The sequence below is a fragment of the Colobus angolensis genome, unplaced genomic scaffold (genome assembly GCF_000951035.1).
Source record: "Colobus angolensis palliatus isolate OR3802 unplaced genomic scaffold, Cang.pa_1.0 Scaffold362, whole genome shotgun sequence".
Lineage (NCBI taxonomy): Eukaryota > Metazoa > Chordata > Mammalia > Primates > Cercopithecidae > Colobus > Colobus angolensis.
Genome location: NW_012116955.1, coordinates 46636 through 71144, shown reverse-complemented (window position 1 = coordinate 71144; position 24509 = coordinate 46636). Strand labels below are relative to the sequence as shown.

The 24509-nt window shown below is 34.9% G+C and overlaps 1 protein-coding gene across 3 annotated transcripts in view; it reads right to left on the bottom strand.

The window, feature by feature from the left end:
* Positions 1 to 24509, bottom strand: part of DOPEY1 (dopey family member 1) — a 76718-nt gene that overhangs the window by 30745 nt on the left and 21464 nt on the right. For 2 of the 3 annotated variants that reach the window (XM_011953469.1, XM_011953472.1), the window contains exons 7-23: positions 22078 to 22177; positions 21207 to 21289; positions 20270 to 20378; positions 19006 to 19126; positions 18077 to 18196; positions 16240 to 16354; positions 15871 to 15900; positions 15340 to 15573; positions 13825 to 14446; positions 12933 to 13207; positions 10990 to 11142; positions 9020 to 9120; positions 7385 to 7644; positions 4120 to 6109; positions 3186 to 3297; positions 2895 to 3077; positions 1256 to 1381 (exon numbers count right to left, since the gene is read on the bottom strand). In XM_011953469.1, the coding sequence (XP_011808859.1) occupies positions 1256 to 1381; positions 2895 to 3077; positions 3186 to 3297; positions 4120 to 6109; positions 7385 to 7644; positions 9020 to 9120; positions 10990 to 11142; positions 12933 to 13207; positions 13825 to 14446; positions 15340 to 15573; positions 15871 to 15900; positions 16240 to 16354; positions 18077 to 18196; positions 19006 to 19126; positions 20270 to 20378; positions 21207 to 21289; positions 22078 to 22177 (4734 nt within the window). Of the gene's footprint in view, positions 1 to 1255; positions 1382 to 2894; positions 3078 to 3185; positions 3298 to 4119; positions 6110 to 7384; positions 7645 to 9019; positions 9121 to 10989; positions 11143 to 12932; positions 13208 to 13824; positions 14447 to 15339; positions 15574 to 15870; positions 15901 to 16239; positions 16355 to 18076; positions 18197 to 19005; positions 19127 to 20269; positions 20379 to 21206; positions 21317 to 22077; positions 22178 to 24509 lie in introns of all 3 variants that reach the window. The other variant, XM_011953471.1, reaches the window with a different exon arrangement.

Here is a 24509-nt window from a genome sequence, read left to right as displayed (position 1 = left end):
GTCTACAGGCACATGCCACCACACTTCACTATTTTTATATTTTGTAGAGACAGGGTCTCATGAGGTCTTGATTTCTTGGCCTCAAGCAATCGTCCCATCTTGGTCTCCCAAAGTGCTAGGATTATAGCTATGAGCCACTGTGCCTGGCTTCAACATGCCATGTTAAATCAAATGTTCTTTACTGCTTTTAAGTAGTACAGGATTTACATTTTCAATGTGAGTGCTATTTACTACTGAATCTTCACATGCAAAATAATGTAATATGGTGTGAATGTTTATTTTGATTACTTTAAAAATGTAAAATCAGCACAAAAATAAATCAGGAATTGTTAGGTGGAAAGAAATCGTATTTCTTACATAAATGTAAGTTATATAATAGACTTACTATTCTAATGTACCATGATTTATTTTCAATATAGAGCATTTCTCTTGAGCTTTGAAACTCAGAAAGCAACAAAATTCACATATATAACTCAGCTAAGACCAACAGTAAAGTGAGACCTCATCTCTATGAAAAAAAGTAGAAAAAAAGGAACAATTTGTAAATTATATTTAGAAACAAGAACTCTTTGAACTATCATATCATAATAAACTATAGTCAAGATGAAAACTTTTCTCCATATCCTTGCTTTGGACCCTAAATGACTAGCACTTAAAAAATGTACTGTACCATATTACCATTTCTATTTAGTTTTAATATCATACTAATTTCCTTTCATTTCCACATAATACCTTTTATATTTGACCTCAAATTTTATTTTTATCTTTATTTTTATCTTTATTTATTTATTTTTGAGACAGTGTCTCACTCTGTTGCCCAGGCTGGAGTGCAGTGGCGTGATCTCGGTTCACCACAACTTCCGCCTTCCGGGTTTAAGCGATTCTCCTGCCTCAGCCTCCCAAGTAGCTGGGTCTACAGGCGTGTGCCACCATGCCCAGCTAATTTTTGTATTTTTAGTAGAGATGGGGTTTCACTGTGTTGGCCAGGCTGGCCTGGATCTCCTGACGTCATGATCTGCCTGCCTCGGCCTCCCAAAGTGCTGGGATTACAGGTGTGAGCCACTGCGCCTAGCCTTGACCTCAAATTTTAATCAATACTTAAAGAAATTAAGGCAACAATTTATCTAAACCTGTCAACAAACTTTTGCTTTACACTCCAATCTACCCTGGCCCCACTGCAATATATGGAGAAGTGAAAATTAGCATGTACTCACCAAATGCAGAAACAAAAAGTGCCAAATGTCTAAATACATACCTTGGTCCTGGTGGTTGTTTTATTCTGTCTTCTTTCATTCCACACAAATGCAATGGCAGCCATAAAGTGAACACCATGATTCATTGAAATGGGGCCCAACAATTCAAGAATCTGTTGTCTCAAGTTCTAAAACAATTTGAAGCAAATGAAAGTGAAATTAAAGAAAAAATGAAAACATTTACAACTAGACTGCATTTTTGGTTTCTTTGAAATAATATAGTACTTAGAGGTTTTACTATATAAATAACACTAGAAGAAACTTTAATAACATTAAGAGCTAAAACATGACTATAATTCTAAAAGAAAAACAAATCCTATAAAATGAGGGCTACCAATCAGCCAAATACAAGTCGATTCACTGTGAAAAGATACTAGAAAAACACAACACATATAAAATTCGACTTAGCAGGTTTGACCTAGAGTCCTTTAAAAAAAGGTGAGGGATTCTATAATTATAAAACACCTTCTATTTAAGTAAAACAAAACATAAAAAGTATAGCTTAATCCAAGCATCAAAACTTAGATCAAATGTTCTGATGGTTCCCACCCTTACCCTTCTCCCAATTCCCTATGTGTTCCCTTGGATCCCAGATCCAGGTGGTCTGGTCTAGGAATAAAATTAGATTATTGAAGGATGTCAATCTGACAACTTGACATGGCACAGCATTTGGAAAATATCAAGCAAGGAAGAAAAAAAATTTAAAAATCAATAATCCCATCATCCTGAGATAATTACTGATAAAATGCAAACTTTATTCCTTTTTCTACAGATAACATTTTTTACATAACTGAAAATACGGTATTTGTTCAATTATGTAACATCCCTGTTTCACTGAGCTTTTGAGCCCTTCTCCATCCAATAAGAATTCTTCAAAACCATGAATATTAGTGGCTATGTAATGAAACACTGAAAGGATAATTTAAACATTCCCTAATTCATTGTTTAGGATCTCTCTTTTTTCTGCCATTAAATAATACTATAATGAACACTTTGTATATACATCTTTGTATAATTTCAATTACCTTAGAATTCACTCCTAAAGTAGATTACTAGGTCAAAGACTACGAAATCTTTAAAGCTGTCTGTACATATTGCTAAATTGTTTTCTAGGAGGGCTTTGCATATTAAAATGTCAATTTAAAATGCCCTAAAGAAAAGGTACAAAGTTATAACATGTATGAATGAACCTTAAAAATATGTCACGTTTTTGAAAGAAGCCAGACACAAAAGACCAAATAATATGAACTTTTTCAGAAAAAGCAAATCAATATATGGAGAGAACAGATTAGTGGTTGATTGAGATTAGGGATGGGAACAGGAAGTGAGTGCAAATGGCCACGAAGAATCTTTGTGGTAAAGGACATAATCAAAAATTGGACTGGTAAAGGACATATTCAAAAATTTACAAAGTTGTGAAATTTGTAAATTTACTAAAAAAATTACTGAATTGTATACTTAAAAATGGGCAAATTCTGTGACATGTCAGCCATAGCCCAGGAAAACTGTTAAAAATTATTTGATAATTAATCTATGCAGGGTCTTGTAAATACTACACAAATTATTCACATATTCTGAATATAATCTTTGGGAAGGTCCTCAGACTCCTGAGCTCTACAGATTAAATATGAATTGTCTAACCTTTGTAGCTCCAAGATTAATAGTGGTAACAGATGCAGATGCGGCAATAGTCATCTTTTCTGAAGAATCGGCTTGATGCAGTATGCTCCAAAGCAGTGTCACAGAGGACATGATCATATGAAGGATTGAGAGGATTCCACTGCGTGCTTCAAACAAGTGTTTCTGGTCTACATTGACCAAAAGCTATTAACAGTTGAGGGAAAAAACCACATTACTTACTGAGATTTACAAATGGAAATATATTAGACCTCATAGTCTTTCAAAAGAAGTCAAATATTTATGCAGTCTTACTTGGTGATACTGTGTAGTTGGATCCAACAAACAGTAATGGATAATGGCTGTAATCCCTTCCAAAAGAGTAAGAATCATATCTGGTGGAATAACTGATGCCATCCACAGAGGCCTGAAATAAAATGCATTCATTTAAACACAAGTTTTATGATAGTATAGTTCATATTTTATCACTAGTAAATACTCACAATGTGTCAGGTACATAGAAAATGTGCAATAAATACTAGATTAATAAATGGCTAAAAGAATAAATCAGGGTCTTTTATTTCCTAATCTATAAAATAAGTGAGTTGGACTAAATATACTAGAGTTCCTCTTGGCTAAAGAATTCTATACAAAATAAACACATTATGGCCAGTGAATCTCTAGCCACTGAGGAATGGCAGGTATATTAATATTAAATAACAAAGGCAGTTTTCTTATTATTTTACATGTAGAAACTAAGGTTATTCTGAAGAAAAAAAAGTCTACTGGAACTAATTTTTCAGACTTCATTTTGAGCATAGGGACTCAGATTGAATTTCCCACTAAACCATGAAAATCCAAAACAAAAAATAAAATTGGATGGAAAAGATTTGTAAATTTAAATTATTTTAAGTCTAAAACTGATTTTCACTTAGATAAAACAGACAAAACCCGGGAAACCCTTTCCTAAGCTTCCTATTAGTTTTGCCAGCTCAGGCAAGAAGAACATTGAAATTAATTTCAGTCCTTGGGAGAAAATAAGTCTGTTTAAATATTCCTTCCTTTTTCCATTCTAGATTCTTTTATTGATACTCTTCCTCGAGCCAGATTGTTTTTGTGGAAAATAATATACTATTTGTAACCTACCAAAAACCACTAATTTATTTACTCAAGTTGTGACCAACTTTCCAGACATTAAGCATTTATTTGAAAAATTTCAGTACCAATAAAGTTAAAAGTCACCTCTTACCTACTGTCAGATAATCCTGTTTCATATTTGTACTGCTGAATTAGATTATCTAGATTTCTGCACAGTTGTAGTGTCACAGAAACAACCACTCTCTGTAGAACTTTTCCCATGTAAGGCAGAGTAGATGTGATTAAACCGATCCATTGTGGGTGCATCTTACATGCACAGTGCTGATGCAAAGCTCGTATCACTGCACAGAGGAACATGCCTTGACACGTGATTGGCTGAGCATGCAAATACTGAAGAGAAGTCATGGGTTGATGGGGACTGATGTGTTCCAAGTCAGATACACCAAAATCAAAACCTGTTTCATTCTCTTCAGGAATAGTCATTACTCTGTGTTCTAGAACAATCAACCTCTGAAGCACCTTAAGAAGTTGTGACTGCAACGTGCTGCCATTGTCAAATTCATCCTCTGAGAAATTAATAAGGCTGTCCTCTGAGAAACCTTCTTCCACAGCAACCATGTTCTTACCTGCCATTTTCTCACTATGCCATTTCTGAGCACTAAAGATAGATGACAGCAAACAATGAAGAATCACTTTCTGAACTTTGCACTTAGATAACATATCAGAAATAAAACTAGGGAAACCCTTCGCTGAGCTTTCTATTACTTTTGCCAGCTCAGTGAAGAGTAGTGTCAGAATTTCTATGCTCATCATCTGCATGTTTCGATTGCCTATTAAATCTTGTGCAGTAACCTTGACATGAGTTGGGTAATGGCTACGCATGTAATATAGGCAGAGAGAAATAAGAATTTCTATGTACATAGAACTCCGGAAGTTATGATTTGAGTCCACTGGAATGTGACTATAAAAATCTTTGCCCATAACAGAAATCCGGTGTCTGGCCAATAGATTCTGAAGGAGAGACAACTGAGGAGTATATGCATTATTTACACTAGTAGTTGAAATGGCATTTACAAAAGCTATAGGGTTAGTTTTCAAGATGGCTTTGATGGCAGAGAAAGCATATAAAGTCCTGGATGAATCATACAACTGGAGATACAGGAGCACATGTTGATAGAGAGGATGAATGTTGAAACTGGGAGATTTCCGAGATCCTGGAGAACCCATGTCACTCTCAATTTCAGAAATGTCTCCCTCTCCACAGCTATACCAGTTCTCTAAATCCAGACCATCACTAAAGAATACACTGGTTTGTTTGAGTTTTTCATTGGAAGATTTTTTCTTGTCATCATCCTTTTTTCTGGCAAGTTTTACTTTAGGTTTTGCTCCTGGTTGTTTACCCGACTCCTTAACTATTGTTTCCTTCTCCGAAACTTTTTCTGATAATTTTTCTTTGAAGCTGAATTGAATACTACTGTGACTCCTTTGTCTAGATTTGGTTTCTATGGAAGCAAAAGAACAGTCATGAAGAGTGTGTGTGGTTCCTGAAATACAAGGTGAGGAGCTATTCCTGGATATTCCATTTGCCACACACTCATGGCCTCTCTCTGCAGACACAGACAGAAACTGAGAACTTTCATTACTCAGCAAAACATTCTGACTCTGTTGAATAGAGTCATCTTCAATTTTAATTGTCTCTTCATCTGGATCTATATCACTGCACTTTGGGGGCATAGCTTCAATTTCTAATTGAGATGTAACCGATGCAGATTCCACTTCGAGGCCACTTACAACTTTACATATCAGGTCAAACACTACCTGCTGAACATCATCATCTGGGGAGCTTTCCTTTGGCATTTGAGAATCCTCTTGGGCATTCACGGTTTCAGGATCAACTTCATAACTCAAGTTGTCCCCTGCAGAGGACTGTGAACATCCCGAGTCAGAACTCTGAAGTATTTCTATCTGTTGGTCTGGAAGATCAAAATCAGACACAACCATTGGAATTGTCTCACTGCTGGTACTTAGGAGGGAAAGTCTGTCACTTAATGGATTCACAGTGAGACTAAAGTTCTCTATTTCATCCATGGTAAGTGGCTTTTCACCATTTCCTTTTGATGTGATGAGCTGTACTTGGCTCACTGATATATGAGAAAGACAGTAAAAGAAGAAAAATACAAAATGCATTAAAATAATTGAAATGTAGACTGATCAAAATTTTTAATCATTAGTGTCATCATCTACTTATATTTTCCTACTAAAATTACATTTTATCTTATTGCAGGTGAAAACTTTATTTTTCCTCCCTAATACCTCACTTTAGTTATGCTGTTTCTAAACTCTCTAAAGAGTTTAAAATTAGCAGCAAACCACAAATATATAATTAATTTCTGTATTTCTTAGGTGGCATACATTAATGACGGTCTTCTTTTAGAAAAGGCGGAAGGCTTAGTGACATACAAAATAGTACATACCAAATGCTAGCAAATTTAGGGAAAGAATCATGATACCATTGATGAGATCTGGCACTGATCTCAGAGAGGAGGTGAGAATTCAGCAGAGTTAGATTAACCGAAAGACATTCTGGCAATAAGCAGGGTCATACAAATTCTTACAAGATTCAGAAGAACCAGTGGAAAAGAAGCCAGAGAGAAGAACCAAGACTCTGTAGAAACGCACTAGAGATGAAGTAGGAATATGACAGTTTGGTTTCAGCTTCATCACTTACTAGCCATGAGACTTTGAGAAAGCCATAGTCTTCCAGGCATCAGCAACCTGCTCAGTAAAATGATCTTTTCATTACAGACCCCACAGGGTTTGTCAAGAGAGAAATGACATATGTGAGAGTCTTTTGTCCCTTAAATAAAATAAGGGGACATTACCACTGTATAGAAGGCATCACTCAACAGTTTATAAAATATGGACTTTGTAGTAATATAGTAATAGTGAATATTTAGGCATGTCACAAACATGTCTACATCTGATGGTCATAATAAAACCTTGAAAGTTGGGCATTATTCTTCTCCCAAAAGATGAGGAAAATGACTCATGAAATACAAAATGTGCATTACAGGTTTACTATAAATTCCCAATGAAGTATCTACAGAGCCTGTAGGACCAGAATTGCTAACTAAGCTCTAAAGATATTTCCATCAAAACTGAAGAATGTCTCTAACCAGAGCTGTGCCTGATTCCTGCCCTGAAAAAGTCAACTGAGAGACCCACATCCTCTAAGATGGTCATTGACACAGTACATTCTGACATGGTCCACACAGCATTGCTAGTGCATGAGGAAGGGAGAAAATAAGCCCATGGAAAATCTCACATACAGTTCTTCCACCAATTACTGTTATATTCACTTATCACTTTATTTTGATAATTCTAAATAAAGCTGTCTACTTCTATGTGATATTCACCACTGCTGCAGGCAAAATTTTGCATGAAATGCTTGTCATTGTCCTCTTCTGGATAACAGGGAGCCTTATTCCAATAACGTTCTGCTTGTACACGCTGTACTGAAACCCTCTGAGTTTTTGGATGAAGCAGGAGCAATAGCAATGGTTCCAAAACTCGTGCAATATCATGTCTTTGTAAGACTTGGTTCAGCCAGGCTTGTCCCACAGAGCTAGTAGAACCATCGAGACTGTTAAGGCTATCTAACATGATGAACAGTGACCTAAAATAAACACAAATAATTAAAATAAAGAACCAAACATCTACCTTGTCACATTCTTTTATAAAATCAGTAAATTGTGTTTCTTACTTTGAATTAACTATTTTGAAGTAGTCATGCTTCAGGATAAATTTTGATCACAGCATTTTAATAATAATCTTAATCCCAATAGTCTCAGTAGGTATAAGAAAGGAAAAAAACTTTTGCCTTTCTAAAAATATACTTATGCTTTGAAATTTCACAAGCATACATTACTAAGATTAATACTGAAGAATTGGAAAAAACATATGGTTAGTCTTGTTTTAGCAACATTTTCCTGTTCATATTATCAAGCACTGAGCCTTCGGCAAGTCAGCATTACTCCATGTTGATCCATGTTCCTCTGCTCACACTCTCCTTGTGAGTCAAAACTATGTGCTTAATTCAAGGAGAAATCTGTGAAGGGTATGAAAGTGTGCTTTGGAATCAGAAAAACCCAAGATTCAAATCTTTTGTGTGGTGTTGGGCAAGTAACAACTTTTCCTGACCTCTATTCCCTCACTTGTAAAATTAGGAAAGATGGTTGTCAAATAAGAGATGATTATTTATAAAGTAAAGGTTCAATGTATTCAATACACTGTAGGGGTTCAATATATGGTTCAGTATCAGATCACTTAAAAATGGTAATGCTGGTTGAAAAGCACCAGCTGAAATAACGTTCAGTAGAGGACAATTCTGATCCTGAGCTGAGCTTGAACACAGATTCATGGCCACCACTATGAGACTGGCTGGTGAGACTACCTTATGACAATATGTGAATTCACCTAAAAATGGCAGCTCCTTGGAATTTAATGCAGATCTGATATCTGAAGTCACCTATGTAGTCTGGACAAAAACCAAAACCACTCTCAGGCAGCTACAAGTTCTCTGGATTCATGGAAATAATCTGTTAGTGTTTTCAGCTATAGATTTTAACAATTCTAGTTTAAGCAGAAGATTGAAAATAATTGCTTGAGAAACACATAATCTACTATTTATATGCAGTTTCACTAAATGTGAATATAGACTCAAGAAAGCTGTATCCATTGCTCTATCACTAGCATTATCATTCTAAGTAATGCACCTAGAATGGTGCCTGACACCTCGTAGGAATGTGAGGAATAGTTGTCCAAGGAAGGGAAGGGAAACCAGGTACTCCAAAACCAGAAAGTAAATATCTGGTGGATGAGTAAAAATGCCATGCATTTTAATACAGCTTATGGTTTTCAAAATAATAAATTCTCTTTATAAAATTTATAAATTGCTATCTCCCACACTTGCCAAGCTAGACAGTGGACTCAAGGAAAGAGGCAACATTAAGATATCCGACTGTGAAATCTTAATATAAAATGTAACTGACCTGTCAAAAGAACGTACAAAAGATGAAGATTTATTTATATGGAGATCTCTCGTTAGATGCCAAAGAACTGCAAACTTGGCATGTGCTTCCATCCTTATTTTCTGAGGAGAAACATGGGAGCTTAAATTATGTTCTTCTCTCTTGAAGATACTAAGTGATTTTAGTAAAATCAGAGTACTATTTAGGAGTACTGTATTACGTTCAACGTCCATAATATTCAAACACACATTGCAATAAACTTTATTTCTATTCTTTATGGAAGTAGAAACATAGAAAATATGTAAATATATACAGAAATATTGAACTTAAAGGTTATCATCTCATCCTGTCTCGTAAATAATTATTCCTGAGTTTAGACTTTAAGTAATGAGCTTACTAGATTATTGTATAACAGAAGAAAAAAGTTACTAATGTACATATATCTGGAGTCCAGAAGGCACTTCCTCCTTCGTTTTAATATAAACATTTAGTTGTCAAAATTGATTTCATTGCACTATATATTTTTTGTCCCAGAAATGATACGTTAATCCCAAATGAGTTTTTCATCACTTATAAGCTGGTTTGACTCAAAAATTTAAACACTTAAAAATTATTTCTACAATAAAAATATCAAACTACTTTTGAGATTATTTGGAAAAAGATTAATAATGGGTAAAACAATGTAAAAATAAATTATTTAGAACAGCCAGCACACTTGGTATTAGATAATAAATATGTATTAATATAAATTAAGTAGAAATTGTCACATTATCAAAACTTTTGAAGTCTTTCTTTAGCATTTATGGATCCTTCAAAGTAAAAGCCCCAAGAAACCAGACTGTAACTTCCTAAATTGCTTGTGATAGTTGGGAGGCATGCCTGTTTTTTCTGTGAGCTTAATACAGGCTTTTCTTATGAAGCCTGCATTTGTATCAACCAACAGAAATGTAAAAATTAAGTAGTAAAATATATTTTAATTTTTTTCATGGATGTATATCTTTATTTAGAACTTGGGAGTATTTCTTTAAAAATGAAATGCTACCCAAGTGAAAATAGGCATATAATTTGTCCTAGATTTATATTTAATGTAAAACTTAAATTGTTAGAATAGAGTGCTTCCCTATTATTTCTGAATAATTTTGAAAAAAAATGTGTTATAGCAGAAATAGATTTTTAACATTTTTCTTGGAATACACTTTTCATTCCTTTCATTTACTCCTTCATATACCACTTTCTCCTCTGCCAAATGTTTATTTAACACAATTCCTTTTTTGAATATGACCCACTCAAACACACTAGCATTTTGAGTTTTTTAAAAATAGGACAATCTACTTCTAAAAGCTCTTCAATCAAATCTCCTATTTATATTACAGAGCAGCACAAGAAGACCACAAACGTCATTAAATTACCCTGATGAGGTTAGTCAATATGATTATTCCAGCTTCTTCTCAGGCTAATTCTCAGCCACCTTTAACTGAATTATATATCACACTTCATATATATTAGAATACAAAATTCTTATTTTGGATATGTAGTATAATAATGAAAATAATATAATCTCACATATTAGTATTCTATAGCTTATAATTTATACATTATTTCATTTCATATATATTAGTTAATAAATCCACAAGTTCCATAACTGAGGCCACTGGTTCCTCTTTAAATGACCCAAGAACTGAGACCACCAATACTAAACATCATTTCCCATAACTGTGTCCTGAACAAATAAACCCAGCATTTGATTTTTGTTTTACTTAATTTTTCATATTACTGATGCTTTTGTAAACAACTTTCCTCTAGAAAGAGTTGAATACATTTATTTTAAAGATATTAAGATCACTGTGAACAAAACTATTTTCTCTTACTCCTATGTTAACTGCAATAATTTCCCTAAAGTTTTCTTAACTTACTTTTTAGTATAGTGTGTGTGTGTGTGTGTGTGTGTGGCGGGGGGGCGGCGGTGTGCACAAGGTAAGAAGAGGATTTACCTTATCTTTATGGGTTAACTGCTGACTTATAACATCCTCACAGATGCTAGAAGAAGGAACTAAGTTATGTAATTGATAAAATAGTTCCACACTCTTCTGGTGATGCTGAGGTGTCCCATCTCCCAACTGGTCCCACAATGTTAAAGCTACATGCTATAAAAAAGATGTAAAAGTGACAGTCATAATACCATACATGAAAATTTATTTAACAAATATTTCTTATTAGGTACAAATGAATGGCTGCTCTCTGTCAGACCTGAAAGGTTTTTAATATTCTATTCTATGGGGATGAGGTTACTAAGTGCAGTCTTCTATGTACCTACTTTCTGATTACCCAAGCCCTTGGAACCTTTTATGATAGTCCTGTAATGATATTTGTTTTTAGACATCAGGCACGTTGTCTGGACATGGTGGCTCATGCCTGTAATCCCAGCATCTTGGGAGGGCGAAGCAGGAGGATCACCTGAGGTCACGAGTTTGAGACCAGCCTGGGCAACATGGCGAAATCTTGTCTCTACTAAAAATACAAAAAGTGAGCCGGGCATGGTGGCATGCACCTGTAATCCCAGCTACTCGGGAGGCTGAGACAGGAGAATTAATTGAACTCGAAAGGCGCAAGTTGCAGTTAGCAGAGATTGTGCAACAGAGCGAGACTGTATCTCGAAAAAAAAATCAGAAATGTAAATGTTTTCTGCAGGGTCCAGGTAAGACCCCATTTCATTATTTAGCAGTGTTAGTAAAGTGATGCTAGAATAAACTATCCTTAATAAGATACAAATCCCACATTGAATGCAATTTAATATTCATGGTTGTATATTACAGAGTGAAAAATAATTCATAGTTGAAATATCCAAACTACTTAAAATCTATAAAATAGATAATAGGTATTTCAGAGCTACATATGTTAACATAGCACTTGATCTGTAACAGCATTAATAATAATGCAATTAGTAATAATAATAATGCAATAATCTTCAGGATTCACTACCACAATATTATAAAATCCAACTCTAATCTAGCAGGAGGAAATATCTGAAGGAGCACAATGACTTGAAATCACATTTTAAAACTTTTTTTTAATGTACAGTATAAAGAATCTACCTGCTTAAGATGTGTACAATCCAAATCTACTTGATGTTCGATATAGAGGATAATATTTATACCATTGGGGTAGAAATCAAAGACTGAGTTTTCTGAATTTTTTTCTGAGTGACTTTATACACCACAGATGATAATGAGATAATATGACGAGTCAGAAAAACTTTTCATGAGAGTTTTGGAGTGCTAAGGTTTTACTGTACGAAAAGCAAAAGTGCTGCTCACACCTGTAATCCCAGCACTTTGGGAGGCTGAGGTGGGTGGATTACTGAGGTCAGGAGTTTGAGACCAGCCAGGCCAACATGGTAAAACCCCGTTTCTACTAAAAACACAAAAATTAGCTGCGCATGGTGGTACACGCCTGTAATCCCAGCTACTAGGGAGGCTGAGGCAGGAGAATTGCTTGAGCCCAGGAGGCAGAAGTTGCAGTGAGCCAAGATCGTGCCACTGCACTCCAGCCTGGCCGACAGAGCGAGACTCTGTCTCAAAAAAAAAAAAAAGAAAAGCAAAAGTGTCACAACCACTTAATCTGAAAGTAAGTTCTACTGTTTTCCTCTTTTTAGTTGGAATTATTTCCTACATGGCTTCAGTGCCCTAATACTTCTCTTTATCCTAATATTCCTACTCCTTTATTCTTACTTTCTCCCTGCTCACAAAATTGGGAATAAGATGGGGAGAGCAGTAGGTCTATCAGCTGTGGCATAATTTTCTACATAGTATGACATATTAAGAGGTGTTTAATGAAGCTTTATTATCATTTTAAAAATAATCCTTAAAGCAAACTAGGTCAAGTATCATACATGGCTGTAATGATCATTGTCATGTATGCATTTCTTAGAATTTACCTTGAAAAATTCAGTCTTCTCAGCTATGTACCTCAGATTGCCCTGAGTGAGGGGAGGTCTAATAACCACAGCTACTCTTCCCTGGTTTGGACTTAAGGGTTGTGCAGGCTCTACACTGTTGATGTTCTCCCCAGTGACCATGGCCACAGACTGTGTCAGTCCCACCAGGTCCATGACTAGTGAAATAGCAACACTCTGAACACTGAAATCACTTGCTTGGCTGCAAGCATTCATCAGAGTCTGGAGCCACTGTGGAGGCTGCACATGCTCACAGTCTGAAACAAAAGATGGTAGTAATCAGAGTTCATTATACTAAACATTTCACACACACTCTAAGTTAATTTCAAAAAATAAAGCCACTAAATACTTTTAAGGCCTTGACCTGTTAACAAAACCATGGTTTCTCACCTAGTGTAGAGCTTTAATAAAGTAGCAACAAGAATTTATTATACTTTTCTTCAATATATATTTTTCTTATGCCAAGTCATACAATCTATTATCCCGTCCCGAAAAACAGTATATTGATCAATAAGCATTATGTAGTATTCACTGCACTGTGTGTGTATATATAAAAATCAAAATAAAGGTAAACATGTTACTGGTCATAACAAGAAAACGAGCAGATCTACTGCTACACTACTTTTCTCCAGAGATTTCCATTTCAGCTCCAACTTACCTGCAAGCAAACTGTGAACGACATCAAAATCACAAAATCTTCCAATATATCAATCTCCCCATAGTGACAGTATTCCATTTAAAAAAAAACTTGCAAATTAAAACATTAAAAAAAAGTAACTGGCTAAAAAAATCCGTTTTAATGAATGCCTCTTTTAAAAAGAAAAAACATACTACAGAAAATACTGAAATATAAGCAAAACTGAGATGACCTTACCAGTCTCCAGTTTTTCAGAACGTAACTCTGATGTATGGTTCCCCTCAGCGATGTAAACTGGGAAACTTGAGCACTCTAGGAAGAGCTGACAGGCAGCAAGGAAGGCAGAAAGGTATTCTTTAGAAGTTTTTTGTTTACTTATGTTTCTCTCTTTTACATCTCCTTGTGAATTTCTGTCCCATTTTGAAGTCTCTCCTTGTTCTCGACCAAGATCCCCCTGATGTTCTGTAGTCAAAGCCTGAGAAAGAGAGTTATTCTGAATGATGTAGAGGTTGATAAGTCTGGTAAGAAACTGCTGGACATACTCCAAGCAGCACTGCATTGCAGTCTTTTGGGCTGTCTTCCCACTTCGGGTTGCTGTCCCCTGAGTGACTACGGAAGGGGTCTGGATGATGGTTTCTTCAGATCCCACAGTGGATGCTGTTTCTGTTTCAGAGGATGTGCTACCAATTGGGATGGTAGCTGCCCCCTGGCCTTCACTCAGTTCTCTGTCAATATCATCAGTTCGGTCTGCTTGATATTGTATAAACTCAGTGAATCCACTCTCTGATGATCGACTACTAGGTGGATTTTCTCCGTCTTCAAACACTTCAGTAGGATTTTCATGAGAAACTGATGATACCTGTTAGAGATTTTTAGGAAAGCAAAAGGCTGAGTAGCAAAGTGTACATATTAGGAATTAGAAATGACCACTTTTGAGAGATGTTTTAGACTATTCACAATTTAATTTACCCATTCTGTTGACTCTTACAGCAGCCCCTACACCGACTTATTCATTCTCCAAGTATTTATTATGCACTACACACACAGCATACATAAGGTTAGATTCTTGACGACAAAAATACATATATAAAAGTCTCTAGGATCTATATCCTTGTTTAAATCCTAGCTACAAGTCCTGCATAAATCCACAGACAAGATTGAGACCCTCTCTTCCCATTTGACACGCATTCCTCTGATTGATCCCCACTCTTCACCTATTTTACATATACCTACCCTTCCCTAGTTGGTTATTTATACTGTTGTGCTCACCTTTGAGTGGTGCCTTTGTTTTAGCCTCTTTTGTGTACTCACAAACCAATCAGCACGAAGATGTGCTGTAAGTGTAAAGTGCACACTAGATCTTGAAGACAGTACAAAAAAGAATGTAAGCTACCTCACTTATTTATATGACATCAATTTTACATAGATTACATTGAAATGATAATATATTGGCTACAACTGTCTGAATAAACTAGAATTAAAATTAACTTTACTTGTGTTTTACTTCAATGTGGGTACTAGAAAATTCTGAATTACATATGCCATTCACATGATACTTCTACTGGAAAAGTACTGATATAGATAATTAAACTGCCCTATAACCAAAAGCCTACAAAAGCCTACTAACATTGCATTTGGATCTAGGAAAGACTCACTATTATTTAAATGCTTACGTATAAGTGATTTAACTAAGTAACTTCTGCTTTGAAGAAATGTAAATGGTCTAATAACAAAAATAATAGTTAAAATTACCTTTTTGTCTTCCCATTCTTTGACTGAATTGTTCTGCCCACTTGGAAACTGCAAAACACCTCCAGTGCTAGCAGATAACAGTGGAGGCTGAACCTTGCTAAGGATCTTTGAGCAAAGTCTGAGAGAATATGTGAGTTCAGACAAGTGCAATGTCTGGAGATGGCTTGTCAAGGCAGAAATCATTCTGAGCAGCAACTGGGGCAAGTGTTCTGTCTGGATTTCAATATAAGTCTCCTGAAAACAAAAGTGAAACGAAAAAAGTTTAAACACTGTGGAACCCAAAAGTTACATTTTTTAATCTATATATAAATAGGCAATAATTTTACTCATCTGTAATGTTTTATATGCATCATGCTGTTAACACTGTGTATTTTATTACTGATGCCTTATAAAATTTCTATTCCCAAATTCTCAATTTAAATACTTAAAAGCATGTATTATAAAATAACCCCAGTTTTATCTGCTACATTACTAAAATTATAACAAAAGTAAATAGAATTATTTAAAAACAAAACAGGCTGAATGTCATACCTGACACAGCACCCTCATACTTCTAGTAGGCTTCAAAATGAGAAAGCAAAGAAGTGAGGAGAGAAAACAGAAGGGAAAAGATTTCCAAGTCTTCATTTAATAGAAATAATATTAATATAAATGCATTAGACCACTATACACTAAACAGTTAAGATTTTATAACATGCAATTATGAAGTTTACTCCATGTATTTTTTATATGTATATGTCAAAGGAGAAAACACTTGATTTTATGAAAAAAAGCTTACCAAAGAGGAAAAAATCAATTTAATTTTAAATATGAAATGCATCTGAAGGCTTGCCTACAACATGAAATATTTGAACTATGCTATTAGATGTCCTTGATATTTTCTTACCAAGGTGGTCTTACCAAAGAAACTATGTCCAATAAAAAATCCACCAGTAAGCAGAAATTGGTCAGCTGTAATTCAGATGAGTCATTACTATCTCCAGGTCCAATCTGAAGTCTGGCATGCAGTGTCCTCCTAAAAGGACGAAATTCACTTTATCAAGTATACTGTCAAGTGATGTGAATACTTGTGACAGCATCATCATCCTTCTAATGAAGGCCAAGTCAATACTGGGTCACACACAGTGATGTTTTTGTGATGACAAATTCTATTTCCCCCAGGACACTGTACCTCTTCGTGGAAAATTCCCAAAGCAAGATTCCTAGGCTGAACCTCTCCCTGCAACTCCTATCCTGCACTTCGAAGTGTTCTGAATTGATCTCACGTTCTGGGACTTATTTCCCATTGCTTCCTGTACAGATAGCAGCTCCTAGTTAACACTGATTAATTGCTACTTGATTTCTAACCTTGGGTCTTCAAATAGGCTCATTTGTCCTTCTGTACTACTGCCCTCCCCAGTCTCATTTTTCCCATGATCAGAATGCATCTGTCCTTCAAAGTCTGAGATGAAATGTTACCTCCTCCAGGAAGCCTCTTCTGATCCAAGTAGCAGAGATCATTCCTCCAACAAACATTCACATTAAATCATAGAAATCCTATATGACCATACATTGCCCTCCACTCTGAAGACACAAAGTAAGAATATAATATAGTCCCTGACCAACAAGAATATAAGCATGTAGACAAATAAATGCAACAATGTGACAGTGCTGGAGGCATTGATTCTGATGGGAGATTTGAGGGAAGGAAGGAAAGGTGGGTAACTTCTACATAGGATTTTAGCAGATAGGCAAGGGGAAAGAGTACTTTAGAAAGAATAACACAAGTGAAGCCTCAGCAGCATGAAAGTTAACATGCTGCTAACTTTCAGAGAGTAGTCCAGGTTGGCTGAAGAAGTGTGGATGTGTGCATTTGTGAATGCAGAAGGTAAAAACCCAGGGTAGGGTCAGGTGACAAAAAGATACGATTCCTACATTTTAATCTATTAAGACATTTGTATTTTTTAATACTAGGAATATATACGTGCATGTCTTATTTGTTCCCACTATAAGATCTTTGAAGACAGGGACTGTCTATCTGCCTAGCATGATGCTTTTTAACTGGGTGCTCAACCTCTGCTGAATAAGCCAAGAACTTTCTAAACCATTAAAGAGATTAATGTATAGGAGCAACAATTAACGTTTTTTATTAAAAGACTTCTAATGCCCAGATCATATATAATTACATTTTGACTACATGCTCCTGGGCCTTGAGTGGTTAATCTGGTTGAGAGGATCTGGTCTAGAAGCCAGAGATTCCACTCAGATTCACTAGTAGCCAAGGGTTTTCAGACCATATTTTTTGCTTTATTTCCTAAGGAGTAGAAGGCTTTTATCACTGCCCAGTGACAGTATGGATTAGTTCTAATGGCTTCTAAAAACACAAGTCAGGCCAAAAAGTTTTTTGTTAATCAAAATGGAAATCCTTTTGGAAGTGTGCTGAGGCAGCAGCCCAAAATTTGCTGTCAAATTTTCTACAACAATGAAAAACTACATTACTATAGACTGAAGAGGGAAAATTTTTAATCTACTCTGGTATATGAATAACTGATCTCTAAACTCTCTTCCAATTCTAAGATTATATGATCAATGATTTTATATCCTATGTGACAAGGTAGAGTCAGATTATGAATAGTAAGTAACTAACAGTTATTGTTAGTAATAGAATGTATAAAAGAGCATTCATTAAATTTAACAACTTAAAAAAAAGGTTAGCTTTGGATGTTACTAAATTAAAACGAATGAACGTTTAACGTACCTACAACATTCTTCAAACCAACGTGCAACATAATCCCACATGTAATAAGGTTCGAAGGAATTAAACAGAAGGTTAGCAGTTTTAATCAACTCTGCTGTTTTCTTATTTTCTCTTAATTTACTGAAAAAAGAGAAAAGAAAACAAAAACTAAAAAATATTAACATTTATTTTTTCAAATTTAAATTTGAGTACAATGCCACTACACATTCCTAGTAGTTGCAAGAAAATGTGCTAGTAAGAAGATTGCAACCAATAATTTTTATCTACTGCCACTCTATTATTTTATGTGCAGTTATTTTTCCAAATTTGAATTTTTGTCACTCAAATATCAAGATCAGAAATTAGACTTTCATAGTTTCTGCATAATAAAAAAGACAAAAGAACAAGAATTTCTTTTTGAACTATTTAGTGTGTGGGACTGTAAATTTGGCAAAATTCTTTTATTTCCCTTGGCACATATAAACTGAGTAGTGATTTGATTTTCACAGCCTTGATTGTGAAGAATTTTGTCTGCTTCCCTGTGCTATTCAGGATTTTCTTAAGAAAAGTTTATTTTGACCAGTTTCAATCAAATTATTATTCTTAGTTTGAAAAACAACAACAAAACCAACTAGTGCTGTTAATAGCCATTATTACTGAAATTGCATCGGGGAAAAATAACTTTGTTATTTCAAGTGGCAACCCTTTAGCCGATTAGCTATTTTCTCCTCCTGTCTTTTGTAACAATTAAAACAACTGTCTTTATATAGTGAGGTACTGTCAATACAACTAGTATGTCAGTATTAAATCAGCTTTACTAGTATTAAATCAGCTTTACTTATTAGAACACAAACTTCATAGAGTAGGATCCCAAGTTATTACACTTCAAGTTTATATTAAGTGAATACATATTATGTCTTCATGTCAAATTTAATTTTTTGATAATCTACCTGCTTAACTGAGCATGATCCTTGCTGAAGGGTGGTTCTGTCTGAAGATCCAACTCTGCTTTGCATTGAGAATATAATGTTCTAAACACTTCAATCAGGACATCTTCTAGAATTACAGGTCCTAAAATTAATATTCAAATTAAAGACAGTAATTAATCAGCATGAGCAAATCATGCTTATCTGAAAATTAGCCCAATTAAACGATGTTTTAAAAACAAGTATTTTTAAAATAGTATTTCTTCAGAAGCTAAGCTAAATTCACATTTCTTTGAGAAGGTAATGTAAGATATTACATAACTGAACAAATATTTAAAGTGCAGGTTGACACAATAGAAATTACAGAATCAGAGAAATTGGTTTTGCCAGTGAATAGTTCTGTTACATTAGACAAGTTATTTAACTTCTTTGAGCTTCAGTTTCCTCATCCAGAATGAGGATAATACCGGAATTTACAGGACTGTTAAGGGTTAGAAAAAATATTTGTAAGATTGCTAGCATAGTTTCTAGAATATAGTAAGTATTAAACAAATGCTACTTGTAATTACTGTTATTAATTTAAATAATACTAAAATGCATAAGGCTAAATTTTCTTGGTATTACAGATATCATTTCCTTAAAAAATTCCTGAGCTTCATCTGTTGTCATATAACAGCTAAAAAAACCTCTCAAGACCATTTATATAATTCAAGTTATTCTTATATTTTAAATTTTTCATTTTTAAGAAATGGTGAGAGGACACCTGCTAAAACATCTGTATATAACTTGAAGATATTACATACTTTATGATTTCATTTTATTGTTGCAAATATTTATGTTTTTTCCTAATGTCTGTCTCAAGTGCCATAATATATAAGAAATATACAATGAATAAAGAGAAAACATGCAAAATAAAGGGAATGTGGAGAAGAAAGTTGAGGGATATAACGCAAATATTTTTCATCAAGTCCTTGGATTCTGTGAACTATAAATTGGTCATGATGGATAAATGTTTTAATTTCAATAATATAATCAGGATTAAGAGAAGTTTAGATAGCATCTTTAAAGTGATTCTTCTGCTACATACATACCACAAGACAGATACATAATAACGTATCAGCTGGATGAATACCTGTATCTTAACTTTGTAGAGTGAACTTTCAGAAATTGAGAACTTATATTTAAAGGCCACCTCAAAATATAACGATTTCCCTGATGACTCTTTTTATTTTCTTATTCACACAAAAGTACCACACATGACCTTATGCCCTAGGATAGTATATATTACCTAGCTCAGGTTTGTCCAGTAAACTGATTAAAATGCGAAAAGGCTTTAGATCCTGCATTAGAGTGTTCTCTTCTCCAAATCCATTCACTTGTAAGATTCCCACCATTGCCTTTAAAAAAGGAAAGTACACTGGTCATTTAAGTAAACATATTCAAAGATTTTTTCCTTAAGAAAAAGTATTTTTAAATGTAACCATATATAATGGAGATTTATACCCACTATTGCTTTTCTGAAGCCTTTTCACCAACCCTGGCCTTCTTACTCTGCTAGGAAAAAAATATATTTATCTATCTTGAGAAAAAAAGTGTCTAAATTTTCTTTAGACATAGTGGAATATCAAAGAAAATTTAGAAAAATATATTCATGAGGTGAGTGTTTTCCCTACAGATGAATTTCTACTTAAGATCATCCTTCTCCGAACTATGCCACATTGTATCATGGCAGTTTCTGCTATTACACAATTATTTTCCCATTAGTGACTTAACAACAATATTCTTATAACCTCACTCTTTTAAAAATGCTTCAGATACCATGTATTTTTTTCTGTTTATTTGAAATATCTTAAATAAACATAATTGAATTAAAAATCATATGAAATAAACTTCTCCAGAGCTTCACAGGAAATAGCACAGGTCCTGACTCATTTTTGGAAAAGCTCCAACTTTCATTGAGCAGAAGGTGAGAAGCTGCAACTATGTTTGACTAAAGTAATGAAAACAACAAAGTAAGAGAAAAAAGTGTTTTGTCCTATGTGGTAGTCTAACATATGACTATTATTTTACAGGCATTTGCTTGTTATAAAAACTCTGGGGAAGTTTGTAGGTCTTGTCTCCATCCCTTCAACTGTGAATTCAATTAATGCAAGACCTTGTCTTATACTTTTTCAGTACCTCTAGTGGTCAGTAAGAGACCAAAGAATAATGAAAGTATTCATTACCTGGACCAATAATTCTTTTGAAAAGGTAGTGAAATAGTAAGTGGCGTGTTCTTCGGGATTACTGTGTCTTGTGCTTCTGGGTCCTATGATAGCACCGTTGTTATCAAAACCTCCACAGAAACAAATCACAAATTACTTAAAATGGAATTCTCAAAACTGTTGTTCACTAAATACCAAAACAGCAAAATCTCAAAACAGCACTAAACACTTACCAATTAGTAGCCCATTCAATGTCAGCAAGAGAGATCATTTTAGATAGTTTAATAAAGGGAAACCAATTCAATACGCAAGTATCATAGTATTCTTCCAGAATTATCTTTTTTTTTTTTTTTGGCCAATTTTACTCACAGTGAAATAACTGGATACTCAGAACATCCACATTATGTCCCCTCACTCTAGGCAGTAAAGAGTTGTGAAGACAGACAAAACACACAAAAAGCATGGAAAACCAAAGTGTACATATGTATTACTGCCTGAGTGGGACATTAGTATGATGTGTAAGACAATGGTACTAGTCCTGATTCCTTTGATGAATTCAAAGTTTTGGATAGTATGCCAGTATTTTGATTATCAGCTCATCTTTCTTTGCCTACTAACTTATAGTACAACCACCTCAATTTGTAAGGGGAAAAACATCTTGTTAAGGACAAGGGAACATGACTTTACGAATTTAAACAGCCTCTTCAACTATAAAGCTGCTGAAATTTCTTCATACAATACACAACTAATACTGTTTATATTTTTATTGTCAATTTACACAAGAAATTTTAGTTTTTAAATTCAGGAAATACATACAACTTGGTAATACTTATACATGACAAATCTCCCTCCATTTTTTCCCCAATTATGATCGTAGACATCAAATACCTACCAAGAAGCCATGCATAAAGTCTTCGATTCAGAGACATATCCCTCCTTAGCACTACATGAAGGGCTGCTGACAAGATCCTAATCATATCCGGTCGAGTGGCCTGAAAGTTAGGAATATGGTTGTATTTAACAATATACAATACATATTTTTTTCCTCTTTAAATTTGCCCTGAAATATGCTTAGAACATTAGGGCGTATGGAGTACTTTCATGTATTATTTCAAACAGGGGAATTATTACTTCCATTTTACAGATTAGGACACAGGAAGAAAGTTAGGTAACGTGGCTATTTAGCTGCATAACTGAAATTATAACTTAATTATTTTAACTTCCAGTTTGAAGTTCTTTATCTATACAATGAAAGCAAATTCTGACATAAAACAAATAAAATGGAGCAAGACGGAACAGACACAAGAAAATCATATGCCATTAGTCTTTCACATTTATAATGCTGTCACCTGGCTATAAACTCCTTAGAAGGTCACCATTTTCATCCACTCAGTCGTTTATTCTTTTTAAAAATTTTTATCTTACAGTATTTTAAACATATTGAAAAATACAGAAAACAACATAATAAACCCTTTTCTACCAATCATCCAGCTTTAATCTTAATTTTTCTCTCACTTTGTTCCATATCTTTTTTTTTTTTTTTTTTGAGGGGAGTCTCACTCTGTCGCCCAGGCTGGAGTGCAGTGGCCGGATCTCAGCTCACTGCAAGCTCCGGCTCCCGGGTTTACGCCATTCTCCTGCCTCAGCCTCCCGAGTAGCTGGGACTACAGGCGCCTGCCACCTCGCCCGGCTAGTTTTTTGTATTTTTTAGTAGAGACGGGGTTTCACCGTGTTAGCCAGGATGATCTGGATCTCCTGACCTCGTGATCCGCCCGTCTCGGCCTCCCAAAGTGCTGGGATTACAGGCTTGAGCCACCGCGCCCGGCCATGTTCCATATCTTTTTAAGAGAAATAAATTTTTTCTTTTTTCCAAATATCCTTAATTCAATGTTTAAAAAAATGATTAAAGGAGATCTGGGTTTTAGCTAAAAGAGGTAAATTTATAAAAATCAAAATAGAAGAAAAGCAACTAACTTGCTATTAATTTTCAGAATACTGCCAGATAATCGCTCTACAATAGAATCTTGGAATCTGAGAATTAGACAATAATGTGGAAACTGACTAGTTTAACAACCACTCTATAAGTAAAGAACCTAAGCCTCATAGGTTCTTGAGGTTTTGGCTAAGTGCTTAGCCAAATTCAAATGCCTGGTTAGTGACCCAGCTAGATGGAGAACTCACTTCTCCTTAATCACAGACCAGTGAACTTTGTCTTATTACCATGCTTCTTGATAGAATTAGAAAGGATTCACCCAGCTCATTTGTTTTAAAGGAACCTTAGAGAAATAACTGAGATGATACAGAACACAGATCACCAACAACTGACAAATTAGGTTCACGCCTTTGAACACAAATGTCTTCTATTGATCTGTACAATTCTGAAAGTACGGTTCAAGACCCCTAGGTATCTCTAAGACTTTTTCAGGGGGTCCACAAAGTAAAAACTAGCTATTCATATTCATAACAAAACTATGCATATTCATAACAATACTAAGATATTACAGGGCTTTTTGTTCTGTTGACATATGCCCTGATCATGCAATAGTGGATAAAACTGCTGGCACCTTAGCATGAAAAGAGGCAGCATAGCAGTAGCACCCACTATACTTGTAATCATTATACTTTTACTGCTATGTACTTGTAGTAAAATCAAAAAATATCAACCCTTGAGTGCATGTCTTTTAATATTCTGTATAATAGAGTGAAAGATACACTTAAAGTATTTCTGATGTGGCCGGGCACCGTGACTCATACCTGTAATCCCAGCACTTTTGGAGGCCAAGGCGGGTAGATCACAAGGTCAGGAGATCGAGACCATCCTGGCTAATGTGGTGACACCTCATCTCTATTAAAATTATAAAAAATTAGCTGGGCATGGTGGTTGGCGCCTGTAGTCCCAGCTACTCAGGAGGCTAAGGCAGGAGAATCACTCGAACCTGGGAGGCAGAGGTTGCAGTGAGCTAAGATAGTGTCATTGCACTCCAGCCTGGGTGACAAAGCAAGACTGCATCTCAAAAAAAAAAAAAGTACTAAATGTACTTCTGATGTATACTGAAGTATGATGGCTGCCTCAAGGAAAAGCAATTGTATAACTGAGTTTTGAGCTTAACTGCCAGTTTTCTCAAAGAATGCCATTTTTACCTGAAGAATTACTAATACGAACTATGATTATTCAGGCTTGGACATTTTGTAGTCAATTTCTCAAAGTGAGGCTGTCACTGCAAGGAAAATAATATTAATCATGACAAATAATAAAAGTTGAGCTTCTAAGAGAAAAGCAGAATTATAGAAAACTTGCATTTAGACTGAAACTGTATTTTTTGG